Source organism: Stigmatopora nigra, chromosome 3 (assembly GCF_051989575.1).
Source record: "Stigmatopora nigra isolate UIUO_SnigA chromosome 3, RoL_Snig_1.1, whole genome shotgun sequence".
NCBI classification, from domain to species: domain Eukaryota; kingdom Metazoa; phylum Chordata; class Actinopteri; order Syngnathiformes; family Syngnathidae; genus Stigmatopora; species Stigmatopora nigra.
Genome location: NC_135510.1, coordinates 1,622,164 through 1,637,273, shown reverse-complemented (window position 1 = coordinate 1,637,273; position 15,110 = coordinate 1,622,164). Strand labels below are relative to the sequence as shown.

Genomic DNA, 15,110 nt, shown 5'->3' with positions numbered 1-15,110 from the left:
CCGGAGGATTAAAGCAACTATTTGGACTGTGTTCCTCAGCTGATGGGGAGAAATATGATCCTTAACTAATCCTTTTAGTCCTCTGCACCTGTGCCCATGGCTAAGTGTGAAGGAGTCATCCAATAAGACTTCAAATAGTATATCAAATATGATACAGTTATGTACAGTGTCCACTGCAGCTTCATGCTTTGGTTCCAACTAAGGTCTTCCTACCTGGACTCACCTGTACTTGAATTGCACGGATGATGCAAGTGTTTTGTTTGCGTAAAAATAGACTGTTAGGACATATTCAAATTCTATTGGATTTTTGCTCTTATGGCAGAAAACTCCACACTTCCACCTTTATAAAAATGTAATACCTTACCAATGTATAAAAAAGGAAAGAAAAAAACATCACTTTTTTCCTTTTCAATTTCAATATAACTATCCCACCATGATGGTGAAATAGCCATATGAAAGTGAAATAGCCATATGAAAGCAGCAGCAGTAATTTAAACAAAGTAAAAAAAAAAAAAAATAGGGCGCGGCCCGGCAGCTCAGTGGTTAGTGCGCTGGCCTCACAGTGGGGGACCTGGGTTCAAATCATGGTTGGTCAACATGTGTGGGTTTTGCATGTTCTCCCCGGGCCTGCGTGGGTTTTTTCTCCGGGTGTTCCGGTTTCCTCCCACATTCCAAAGACATGCATGGTAGGCTGATTGGACACTCAAAATTGTGTGAAGGTGAATGGTTGTTCGTCTCCTTGTCCCTTGCAATTGGCTGGTCACCAATTCAATGTGCCCCCACCCTTCTGGACTTGGCTGCTGAACCGCCTTTTTTATTATTAGTAGTAGATGGATTGATCAACTAAAATGCATTTTTAAAAAAAATCCCTGTAGTATTTAAACCGTTGTATGCTGTTAACGGCAATAGACATCCAATTGAAATAAATTGAGAATAATGGCCAATGTCCAGTGATGCCACGAGACTTCCAAATCATAAACTGGGAGTACTGATCAAGGATTTTATCTTTCAATGCCAGTGATGAGCCAATCTATTTAGACTGGGAAGGATAAATGAACAAGCTTTCATTCTAATTAGGTTGGACGTCTAGCACCATCAATGCCAGGCAATGCGTTTATTGACGTGACCGGATGTTTGGTCGCTGGTCTTTTGGTTGCCGGTCTTTTGGTCGCCGGTCAAATGGTGACAGAAAGTTTACTGTTGAAGCCAGCTCTCAAAATTATATTCATGAGAGAGAGAGTTTAATATCTATGAGGGAGAGTTTAATATCTAAGTACTGTTTAATATCTAAGTACTGTTTAATATCTAAGTACATTTGACCGGCGACCAATAGACCGGCGACCAAACGTCCGAGCACCGTTAAATGAGGACACTGTCAAGGTATTTAAAAAAGTCATATTTAGTCTATGAAATAAATACATTGTGAAGACTTGCTATGAATACTCATCAATCCATTTTGACAGAATGTTGACAGTTATCATTTTCTAGCAACCTTTCAGTCCAACATATCCAAGTTAAATGAATCCTCTACAAAGGGTTAATGGCCCTTTGTACTGGCTTCAGGGAACAAATTGTAATCAGGTTATATATTGGACAGGGACAACACACGCAAATGACCCCACATGTCAGGGCTTCACAGGGTTTGTTCTGATGTTATTTTTACTTTTTTCCATCAAAACAAAGTTAAAGACTAAATAGAGAAATTAATAGGAAAGTGATGCAGACGCATTTCAACACAATGGTCTCATTAGGCTGTCTATTTTTGTCCTCAGTTGCAAGGTCTGCTGTCACCATGTCTGATACTGAGGAAGTGTAAGTGAATCATACATTACACATTGACTGATGCTGTTTAACTTCCTGGAAAACATGTTGAAGACATGTATATTTTCCTGTTTGGTTGATTTTTGTTTTGTTTTTGTATTTTAGGGATCAGTATGAGGGTAAGTAACCATTCAGGAATGTTTAAATGAGTTTTCTACCACCTACAAGAATTGCAGCTGTCATGAATTGGCCAAATCCTGAAAAGCCGCAAAAGCGTCCTTGGATTTTGATAACGTTTGTTATTTTTACTTTTTATTCCCAAATGCTCTCATTTCAATAACTGTTCTCGAAGACGGTGGTGATGATAATGTTCATGATTTGAATGCACTGTTAAAAAATATTTTAGTATTTTGATACTTTAAAGTTTATACAAATTAACTGTACTTAGGTGTAGCCTTATTAAGTCCAAGAGCCCTACTTTTATCAAAACATCAATTTGTAAAACACCCACTAAAGTGTATTTCTATGCCAATGCAGACCATGTAACGCCAATTTGAATTTCACAATTTCATGCACAAAAGATGTTTCTTAACTACTTCGACTAGGAGTTTTGATGTAAGATAGACAAGATATGCTGCTCATTTATACATTTGTGAACAGTATATGTCCCTCAAAACCACTAAATTATTCTATAGATATATTTGTCTAACACGTTGTTACAGGTATTTTTATCAGCCGCTCTCCTTGCCTAAATTCATGTAATATTTCAGTTTTGTCTTCTTAAACTTCCTCAAACCAAGCCTGGCTCAACCTTCCATTGGGCAAAACTAGTTCCTATTTCCGTCGACTAGGAGATGAGCCGCTCAGAAATATGTAGAATTTTAAAAGAGAATGGTCATTGGCGTGAAAGAAGCGGTAATGTTCACAGCTCTAAGTAACGTCCTTGCAACTTTCCACACAATTACAAAAATTGGTCATGATTTGAATAGCTTACCAAAATAGGGCCAATGTCAAGACTTTTTCTAAATTTTAATGTCATATGGTTCACTGCACATGAAAACCAAGTGAGATGATGTTGACCTCCTAAATAATTGTTTGTTTTTTCTTTTTTTCCCCCATCCCATGGTATCTTTGCAATTTGAAGACGAGGAAGGTAAAGATGACTGAACCAGTTTGGGGGTCCGAAGACCTGTCTTCACTAATTTTTTAGTATCTGGGTTCCATGCTTAAGTTGAAGTGTTTGACACAGACATCTGGTGTTTAGTATGCAAGATATATTATCACTTATCAAATGAATGCATTGTATTGGTCAAATTTCCGAAGCAGAGGATAAGTGAACAAACTCGGCCATTATTTAACGTTTATTAAATATGCCTACCTGCGACATTACTATTTATTTACATCAAAAACAACACACGGGAATGTTATTTCCTGAGCCGCAATTCTAGGTTTACCTCGGTAATTGACAACATTGACAAACAAAAAATAAATTGTAAGATTTTATAGTTTGGTTTGAATTTTACTAACACACAGCGGTCAGTCAAACAGTTCAAGTTAAGGGTGTATTGCTGACTTCAGAGTGATGTTCTGAATCACATGGTTAAGCAAAAAATGGAATTGAGCTTTCAGGCTCACTACATTTATTTTCTTGCCATGTGATTAGTGCAACTGTCATTGACCTTGTTTACACAATTGCCATGGTAACCTATTTTAATTATGTTTAGGCTTTCGGGGCACATATAATTCAATGTTATACATTATATGCTTCGCTAAGTTATAATATTAACTTCATGTTAACTAAATTTTTGGTTCCCTTTAAATATTTCAATCATAATTTAACACGACCTGCCTAGGAAAATGTAGGGCATTTTTTTGCTTCCAATGATTCTCATTCTTAACAGATTCAGTTGAGTCAGTGTCACACTGAGCAGGACTTACCTTTGGGTGTCCTCATATCTGAAATTTTATCCAATCTTGACTTTATGAGCAACTGCCTTTGAGGATTAAAACATATGTTCATAGTCTTAAATTAATTTTATTGTTGTAAACTTATCGGTATTTTTTCCAAGAGCAAACAGAATAACGATGATGTTTGCACCAATCAACTTTGATTGCATAATTTCAAATAAATTGAGATTTATAATGAAAACGTTTTCATTATCAACTGCTATCACATCGAATATAGTACTTAAAATTCTGAATGTTTGAATGTTATGGTATTGTAATTCATACGGCAATACATTAAAAAGAAACCTGTGACCCCTAATAGTTTTGAATTAATCACTTGCTTAACAATTAAATGAATTTAAATTAGGTCCAATGCCAGTAACATTAATTAAAACTGTTATGTCGGCCAAATGAACAATACTAATATATACTACCTTCAAGTCTACTATTTACCTTAAAAAGAGCAATGTTGCTGCAACATAATGCTGCAAATAAACAAATTCATGTTAAGTTAAAACCCATTATGAGCCCTCCATGGCTTCTGTGTAGAATAAGGTCACATGACTCCCATCATCACCATTGTCATCATCATCATGTTTCTATCTTTGTTTTCCAGCAGTGTCGCCCCTCGCTCATCCATCCATCTTCTGTGTAACTAAAGCAATCTTTCACTTTTGTTTTTTTGTTTTGTTTTAATGGCTCTGTCATGTCTGTGGTCTTCATTATTGGCCTCCTCCGACAACCTCTCCTTGGCGGTTTGGTGCATGCTGCGTGGCCGTAGCCCAGGAGGAGCTAGTAGAAGTAGAAGTAGCCCCTGAGGCGGAGGCCCAGTTAGAAGCAGAGCCAGAGTATGAGCCTGAACCTGAGGTAGAGCCCGAACCCGAGGTAGAGCCTGAACCAGAGCCGGTTCGTGAGGAGGAAGGTACGTGCCTTGGGCAGACTCTTCACCCTTCTCCCGTTACCCTCCCTGCTCTCTAGGACAGTACGAAACGTAATATAAGGCAACTAAGTGTGCTGCGAGATAAATAAATCATATTCCCAAATTAGATTTTTGGCATAAAGAATATGGAATGGGATTTTCTGAAACATTTCAACAATAATATAGAGCCACATATGACAGTTGGTAACACAAATGTGTGCTAAAATCGACTCGCTCAAAGGCAATATTTGTTTATTGGCAGTCGGAAGTAAAAATATAATCAAGCAAAAATTATATTTGTATAAAATTATTTTAAAATTGATTTAGAAACAGTGCATTTTTGGAAAATGCAACTACTGTTAAAAAGTGTTATACACTACTGTACTCTGTAATTAAAGCGTCGTGATTCGTTCAATCCTGTGTCATATAAGAGGTTACTTCTTGTTCTAAAATTAAAAAATAAATGCATAAAAATATTTTTTATTCAGCTTTTGAAAAAGACCAGACATACTAAAATGATATCGTTCTACATGAACCATGTCCTTTTCATTATAGACGCATGGAGGCAGCATTGTTGTGCTTTGTTAAATTACAAACATGCATGCAAGAAATTTTGGAAATTTGGTCATTTTAGCTGATTGTAGCATCATAAAAAAAATGTATATATGTTTTTTTTTTTTTGGAGAATGACCTGGTCACCAGAGCCCGTGTCCCTGTACAAAATATTGATTTTGATTGATCATCTAGTTGTTCTAAAATGGCAAATTTTCTGATGAAATGCGCATGAAGCCGTGTATCATCTTGATACATGAAATGTCCAGATCATATGAATAATTCTATTTTTTTTCTAAAACTCAGGTAAAATACCTACCACTATGCTATCAAATTTTCCTAAAGACTGATAAACCTCAGAAGCTCTTCATTGTAGGTAGACTCTGGCGAACAGGGCTCTATTGCACCTTGCATTTTAGTCTGGTTTTAATAAGGAACCCAAAAGTGCTCATATTAAACCTTCATGAACTTCATGTTTTGGGAATGAATTATAGAAAACACAATCACCATCATCGTTAGCTGTTACATAATCAAACCAAAGCATTCCACCGTTTTTGCTGCATTCGTGTGTTATGAAATGTGCATAAAATGTTTAGAGTGCAATTAGTAAATTCAACAGCTTTTACATGATCGAACTGACCCATCTCATCCGAGGTCTAAGCTAAAACTCTTTCATATTATATTGAAATAGACTCAGATGACATTAAGTAAACCCGAACAGAACTATATTGTTGAAGGCCCTCACCTTGGATGACGTGTCATATTTTCTGCTATCATGTAAAAGCGATTTGTTCAACTCCATCCTTCCATTGTTAAAATCGTTCTTTTTGCGATTAGATGAGATGTAGAGCGTGGCAAACTGTAACATGATATTTACACTGGGGTGTTTGCATGCAATGGTTTCATATTGGTGGATTTCAATTGTTTTCAAATCATCCTGTCTATACATGTGTCGCATATAGCGTGAATTCACTGCAGTAGTTCTGAGCTTAAAGTGCACTTTGTTGGGCGTCATGTCGATTATGTAGGGGTCGTTTTACACAATACAAATTCAGGTGCTTGGTCACTGGCAATGCGCGGGCCATAAATTGCATAAATTTCAACGTGACAATGAAAAATCTTTCCATTCCTCATTGATTTTTTCACCGTAATTTTTGTAAATCTTTTTTTAAAACCAATTTTAAGGCTATTTGTTGACAACTTGCTTAAAGATAGGCAAATGTGTTTCAAGTAATTCTAAAAAAAAGTGTTTGGCTGCTCATTGTCGATGATTTAGTATTATTATTATTATTATTACTAAAATTATTATTATTTAGTAAATTGGACATAAATCAACATAATTATCTGTAATGTCATGAAATTACAACAGCCATTAGTTAGGGAATAACTTTTAAGCACACAACAAAATGACTTGTTAAGTTTCTCAATCCAACAAGACATCCGCTTTTGTATCCTTATTGATTTGCAAAGTTATCTGCAGAACTATGCAGTGGTTCACGCTGCCTATGCAACACCCCAGTTTTGTAAATGGGCCTCATTAGCCATGCATTGTAAAGCGGCAGCAAGCAAGTATGATCACTAATGATTTCTGTTCTGCTCCTGCTTTGGACGCTTGCTGCATGCAGACGCCTATGAAGAGGAAGGTATGTTGGTTTAGATTATTTGAATTTATTCCTTTGTTTTTGTTTGAGCAATTTTATTTTTTTAGGAAAGGTGGAGGCAACATAGTCTCTGCGCTAGCCAACTTATGTGTCGTCCGAACAAGGTTGTCCAAGCCACGGCTTGCTGTCAAAAGTCTGCTTCCCATTTTTTTCCGTTTTTATTGGACAGCACCAAATTATGAAAATATGATTGAAAGAAACTTAGATTCAGCCTACATTTAGTATTCCTTCTCATGGTGATTGCATGGATTTATACAGTGTCTCGCCATTTGGTTAGTGATTAGAACCTGAAGAATATTGAAATCAGTGTACGTCTATCACTAGAAATGGCCGCCAGTGACTTAATAAAAAAAAATAACGTTATAAAACCTTCCAAAGACCATTTTTTTACTAAATTTTGATCCTCCTTTTTCCAATTGATACTGTGAGGATTTTAAGTCAGCTCAAATGGGTTTGGACACCCCTGCGCTAGAGCAATGTGATGAAGCAAACACGCTGAGCCATGCTTAAACATCTCATCTCTGCCTCTTCTTTTGTTTGCATGATTGCGTTCCACCAGTGGAGGAGGAAGATCTAGATGGTACTTTGTATTTCCTGCTGAGTCGCTGTTGCTTTGGCTTGTTTTGATTTCTTCCCGTGTTGGAATGGGGCTCCCTATTAGAAACCTCTAAGATCATCTCAAACATACTGTACATAGACTGTGTCCTTGTGGGAATCCCGTTGTGTTTCTACCATGCACATCTATTAACCGTGATTCGACTCTTAAACATAAAACGAGTGTCAAACTGTTGAGGTAACTGTTTCCGTTACGTACTAATTTACCAAATTAACTCAATAAATCAGGTTATGCCACGGTATGAACTTAGGGTACTTAACAAGAATTTGGCACCTGTGTTGTGGAAAGTTTTTCTAAAATTAAAACTCACATCAGTCAACTGTCTACTGGAGATGTGGAACCATTTGTAGCCCTGTGATGTAACTGTCTACTTGAGGTGTGGAAACATTTGTAGCCCTGTGATGTAACCCAACTTGTTCACGTGGAATCCTTCCCCTGATTAACCAAATTTCCCCACATTTTAGCTTCCAATGTTCTCACCTTTGCTATTCACCCCCCCCCCCCCCCCGCCCCCCCTCTCTCTCTCTCTGGTTTTTGCCATGTACTGAATATTCAGAAGAGAGGCCAAAATTCAAGTGAGTGACTTTTACTTAATGGATTAAACTTTGATGCCATACATATACTCATGGTGCTCTTTCATTTAATAGACCAACTGCTCCCAAAATACCTGATGGCGAGAAGGTTGACTTTGATGTAAGTACAAACCTCTGAATAGATTATATATATATATATATATATATATATATATATATATATATATATATATATATATATATATATATATATATATATATATATATATATATATATATATATATATATATATATATATATATATATATATATATATATATATATATATATATATATATATATATATATATATATATATATATATATATATATATATATATATATATATATATATATATATATATATATATATATATATATATATATATATATATATATATATATATATATATATATATATATATATATATATATATATATATATATATATATATATATATATATATATATATATATATATATATATATATATATATATATATATATATATATATATATATATATATATATATATATATATATATATATATATATATATATATATATATATATAATATATATATATATATATATATATATATATATATATATATATATATATATATATATATATATATATATATATATATATATATATATATATATATATATATATATATATATATATATATATATATATATATATATATATATATATATATATATATATATATATATATATATATATATATATATATATATATATATATATATATATATATATATATATATATATATATATATATATATATATATATATATATATATATATATATATATATATATATATATATATATATATATATATATATATATATATATATATATATATATATATATATATATATATATATATATATATATATATATATATATATATATATATATATATATATATATATATATATATTATTGGTTATGGATGGGATAATGGTTTGGGTTAGGGTTATTGTTAGGGGTTGGGGTAATAGTTTGTGTTAGTGTTATTGTTAGGGGTTGGGGTAATAGTTTGTGTTAGTGTTATTGTTAGGGTTTAGGGGTTATGGTTTGGTTTACGGTTATGGTTAAGGTTATGGTTGGGGTTATGGTTGGGGTTATGGTTTGGGTTAGCGTTATTTTTAGGATTTAGGGGTTATGGTTTGGGTTATGGTTATTGTTGGGGTTATGGTTATGGATGGGATTATGGTTTGGGTTAGGGTTATTGTTGGGGGTTGGGTGTTTAGGTTTGGGTTATGGTTATGGTTTGGGTTATGGTTATGGTTGGGGTTATGGTTTGGGTTAGGGTTATTGTAAGGGGTTATGGTTTGGGTTAGGGATATTGTTAGGGGTTAGGGGTTATGGTTTGGGTTAGGGTTGGGGTTGGGGTCAGGAGGGCCAGCTCTGTTCTGGGCTGTCCTTTGGACTCTGTGGAGGAAGTGGGAGAGCGGAGGATGCTGACCAGGATGAGGTCCATCATGGACAGCACCTCCCACCCCCTGCACGAGTCGGTGGAGTCCCTTCGAAGCTCCTTTAGCAGTAGACTGCGGTACCCTCACTGCAGGAAGGAGCGCTTCCGCAGATCCTTCCTCCCATCAGCCGTCAGGCTCTTTAACTCAAAAAAGGCTGTGGGTTAGGACCTCCTGAATTGGGATACAGTGTAGATGTGCTTGTATATATATGTATGTGTATGTATATACATATCTCACCAACACAGTTACCTATTTATATATTTATTCATGTATTTATTTATTAACTTACTATTAAGTACCCATTTGTGTATAATGCCTTTCCTATTCCTGCATCCTCACCCTCTTCCTATTGCAACAAAGAAATTTCCCGATTACGGGATGAATAAAGTTATCCGATCCAATCCAATATATATATATATATATATATATATATATATATATATATATATATATATATATATATATATATATATATATATATATATATATATATATATATATATATATATATATATATATATATATATATATATATATATATATATATATATATATATATATATATATATATATATATATATATATATATATATATATATATATATATATATATATATATATATATATATATATATATATATATATATATATATAGAAATTTTCTCTCCCCATCTCACCTGTTCCAGTGCCGTTCTAGTTTCAGAAAGATGTTATATTAAGCTAAAAGTATACTCGTAGATAACATGTTCATTTATAGTGATGGTGACGTCTGCTTTGTATCATACAGGACATCCAGAAGAAACGTCAAAACAAAGACCTCGTTGAGCTTCAGTCGCTGATTGATGCTCACTTTGAGTGCAGGAAGAAGGAGGAAGAGGAGTTAATTGCTCTCAAAGACAGAATCGTGCGATCCCACACAAATACTTTAGTATCACTATCACATCTGCTTAGGGACTAATTTTTAGTTTGTTTGTTTTTAGGAAAAGCGTAGAGCTGAGCGAGCTGAGCAGCAAAGGATTCGATCTGATAAGGATAAGGAGCGCCAAGCCAGGCGGGAGGTACCAAGATTCTTTCTCTTAATTCGCCCTTATGTCTCCACAAACTGGGAAACATGAAATCACATTGTTCTTGGATAGAACATAACTGAAAAAGAGCATTGTCGTGATATGGGGAAGTCCCTGGCTCATGGTTGCAACACACAAGGCTGTTACAGTAATCTAAAAAAAAAATACTGATGAATAGACTTACATATATCCACTTTTGTAATTTTTTTTACCAAAACAGACAGACAGCAGCAGTTTATGAAGCAACTCCATATACAGTAAATGCTGAATACGTCACACTACAAAATATAATCATGAGAGGATTCAATTACAGTAGAAGGCAGATAAATTAATGCAAATTGTCATGCCACTAAAGAGCATCAAAACAAAATTCGGATCTGTTTACCCTTTGGAGCATGAGCTGTGAATGTGATTATTGTTTTTGCTTCAGAAATCGTATTGACTGACTGTGAATATCAATGCAATCAAACAGGCAGAGCGGATAAGAAAGGAGGAGGCCGACCTCAACAGGAAGGCTGAGGATGAAGCCAAGAAGAAGAATGCTCTATCCAGCATGGGATCTGGTTTCAGCAGCCATTTGCAGAGGGTATGCTGGATAACTTATTTTTCCTGTTAAAGCATAAAACCCTGTGTCTTTGTATAATTTGGGGATGTTGAGGGAGACATGTCATTTAAAAAATGACAGGTGGTGTTTCATAGCTAAAAGAGTTCGTAACACAGGTGCTGTAGTATGTTGGGTTAAATTGTACTTGTCCACTAAAATTAGCCTCGTAACTTTACAGGTGGACCAGAAGAGAGGCAAAAAGCAGACTGAGAGGGAGAAGAAGAAGAAGGTCCTGGCAGAGAGATGCCAACCTCTGGACATCGATGATCTAAGTGACGACATTCTGAGGTAATAACTTGAAGCCATCCTTTAACAGAACAATGTTGTATGATTCGAAACATTACTTTTAAGTCTCCACAAGTCACATTGCTTTGGCATTTGTGTGTGTTTCCATTGCAAATTGACCAGGCTAACCAACATATAGAATAAAAGTATGTCACAAATATGCAATGCAAATAGGTTTTCATTTCTTGTATTAAAAAAAGTTAACACGTCTACTCAAGCTATATCTAAAATTCGATTTCTTATTATACTTCAGAGCCCAGATCAAGCATTTACATTATGGTTTATAACATTTTGCCTTTTTTTAACAGAGAAGTAATTGTAAAAAAGAAAGAAATACAAAGTAGAAGCACTTTTAGTATGACTTTATGATTCCGTTATTTGTTTTGTGTGACTGTTATTGAGAGAAAATGTGTGGAATTGCAATCATACTGATCAAATAACACAATTCACACCATTTTGTTACCATATCCACCACATAGACTGCATTGCTTCAAGTTACATGATGATGTTTGAAGTTTTGTGATACCTAAATATCCCTGACATTGAAATTGTACTGACATTAAATTGTTATCGGCTCATTGTTATCAGGGAAAAAGCAAGGGAGATGTGGGAGTGGTTGCACAGCTTGGAGGAGATTAAATATGACCACTGTGAGAAGCTCAAGAGACAGAGATATGAGGTTGGTAAAGATTTTATGTTGTACTTCACGTGCATTTGATTTTTCATTAAAAAAAAACTATGTACAGTGTTCCCTCGCTTCTCGCGGTTAATGGGGACCGGGACCCCCCGCAATAGCTGCATTTCCGCGAAGTAGGCGTGCCCCTTCAAAAATACTTAAAGAAACGTGTAACACGTGCACAAAAGCACCACCAAGCAAAAACACCATAGTAGTCCGGATGGAGGATCTCCTGCAGTTTTTTTGCACGTAAGAAACATCGTTATTGGGAGTTGTGAACATTGTTTTTTTGGGTGGTGAAGATGCGCCTGTAAACAGCCATGACGTCATCAATGCGATTCCTGTACTCTCACCATGTTATTGACCATTTCTTTGGCCTTTTTTGATGCAATTACTAATTCTTATTGAATATTTTGTTTCCACCTCTTGTAAAATGATGTAATTTATAATTTTAACTTAATATCTTAATTTTTTTTTCCTGAAAAAAATCTGCGAAGCTCTGAGTCCGCGATAGCTGAAGCGCGAAGTAGCGAGGGAACACTGTAAACCAACCAACTATGGTGATTATTTTAGATGGTGATGATGATGATAAATTATGGTTCTGGTTCAGTTTTTCAGTAGTGACCACTGATATATTTGTATATCACTTTCGCTTCTTTCTGTTGTAAAAGAATCCTGATTGATATTCAAGTGATATCCAGCCCATTTTCCCATGAATTTTAATCCAAATCACTTTTTGCAGTGTATTTAGCTCCAATTGCTATTTTTTTTATTCCACAGTGTCTAGCCGATCGCTGAGCAAATTAACTGAAGAAAACCTGTATCTAGATCGACTAAATTAAAATGTTCTTTTAACTTTCACATTTAGAAAATAATTTGAAATTACAGGGAAACATACAGTGTGAAAGGTGTTCGATTAAATTGTACTGTCTTTCAGGTGATCTCTCTCAGAAATCGCATTGATGAGCTGCAAAAACAGTGAGTATGCGTTTCTCTGCAGTAGGGCTCCTATTAAAAATATATATAAATACTTCCTTCCTTACCATTCTTACAGTGTAAATACATCCATTAGTATACATACATAAGAGTATATATGATTTTTCTAAGTGATGCATGAAAACTACTTTCTTAGCCCAACCCTTATCTTAATACCATCACTTTCATGTGAAAATTGTATAACATAATTTACAGAAATGCTTTTTAAGTGAATTACAGTGAAGAATTGTGAATAATGGCATTAACCTTAAACTTCTACACTACAAATTTCAACAGTTTGCAATCAATATAATTAATCTATCTTTATAGTAACAGGACAAAAACATTTACTCCTCAAATATAAAAATATGTTGTATTTTTAATTGAATGGGCAAAATAAACAATTTAAATGTGTTGTTGTTTTTTCTAACCAACCATTCTTTCTTATTCCTATTAAATGGCATAGTGTTTTAAATATGACATTAACATATAAAAAGGCAACAATTAAGACAAATATCACATCATATATTTGAACTTCATAATATGTTTCTTGAATGAGATATCATTACAAAAACACTGACACGTTTCTTTCTCTTTGTGTGTGCGCATTGCAGTAGCAAGAAAGGAGCCCACTCACGCCGCAGAAAGTGAGGTTTGCGCCAGTCAGGAAACAACGTTGTCTATGCTGCGACCACTCCGCCCACGAGAAACTGGCAGTGTCAGTACTGCAATGACAACTGGACGTCTTACTGCCTATGTTTGCCTAGAGAAACTGTTTTCTGGAAGGATTTGCCTTCATCCAATACATTAAAAGTTCATCATTATGTTTGTATAAAGATGGTGTGGCTGTCCAGAAAATAAATCATGTATCTGAAATCATGCTTGTTTGCTGTTTAATCTATTTTGAATTATGAATAATACAATCTGGAATGTTTTCTTTCAGGGGCACTTCTTTGGTCAAAGGTTTTTATGACTCATTCGTATTCAACTGAATAGTTACAAGTCTCAAAACTTATGACAGCGGGTATTAATTGGAAATAAATGATTTAGGCTCCATCAAACGCAGCTTTCTATTTAACATTAATTACTTGTCACAAGGAAAACTTTAACTTTAATGTTTATCAAATTCTATTTTCCCTTTTCTTACATCCCTTAGTTTAATTTGTCACTTCATTCTAAATTTTCATTGCAAATATACTGTCCCATTAGAAGGTTTGGGCATCTGGGATTTTCCAAATCTGTACATGTATATTTTCATCTTAACTATAGATTGAAAACAAGTTAGGCGGCCCGGTGACTTGAGTGATTAGTACGTCAGCCTCACAGCTTTGGGGTCCTGGGTTCAAATCCAGGTCGGTCCACCTGTGTGGAGTTTGCATGTTCTCCATAGGCCTGTGTGGGTTTTCTCCGGGTACTCTGGTTTCCTCCCACGTTCCAAAAGCATGCAAGGTAGGCTGACTGAACACTTTAAATTGCCTCTAGGTATGAATGCGAGCGTGAATGATTGTCCGTCTCCTTGTGCCCTGCGATTGGCTGGTCACCGATTCAGGGTGTCCCCCGCTTCTGGCCCGAAGTCAGCTGGAATATTGAGGATAAAGCGGTTCAGAAAATGAACGAATGAAAACAAGTTAGAAACTATTGTTGCTGCATTTGAGATTGAAATGAACTGGTACATTAATTAACTTTGTATTCTTAAAAGCAGAATTATGGTCCTTATTATTTCAGTGAAGCACTGAAAAAGTCTGATGACGCATTCAATTAGTTCTATATTAACATTCAAAGCCAGAGAGAACCCTTAAAACATTATAACATTTTTAAAATATTTTACACATCTGACTAGAAATGTCAGAAGATAAATATTCTTTAATAAATGTACTGGAATTCACTCATAAATTACAAATAAAATACAAATCGAGGTATTTCTTCTTATCAAACACCAATGTACAAATTTTACGAGGTGATCTTTACT

General features: G+C 34.6%; 1 protein-coding gene across 1 annotated transcript; it reads left to right on the top strand.

Moving 5' to 3' along the window:
- Nucleotides 1-4,404: 4,404 nt before the first annotated feature.
- Nucleotides 4,405-14,020, top strand: LOC144194137 (troponin T, fast skeletal muscle isoforms-like; the record flags this gene model as incomplete). The annotated part of the gene is made up of 12 exons (XM_077712991.1): nucleotides 4,405-4,630; nucleotides 6,805-6,822; nucleotides 7,400-7,420; nucleotides 8,013-8,031; nucleotides 8,104-8,149; nucleotides 10,325-10,441; nucleotides 10,518-10,595; nucleotides 11,074-11,187; nucleotides 11,384-11,493; nucleotides 12,079-12,169; nucleotides 13,104-13,144; nucleotides 13,756-14,020. Coding segments are annotated over 12 exons (918 nt in total), but the record flags the coding sequence as incomplete, so codon positions are not given.
- Between the last annotated feature and the right edge of the window lie 1,090 nt (nucleotides 14,021-15,110).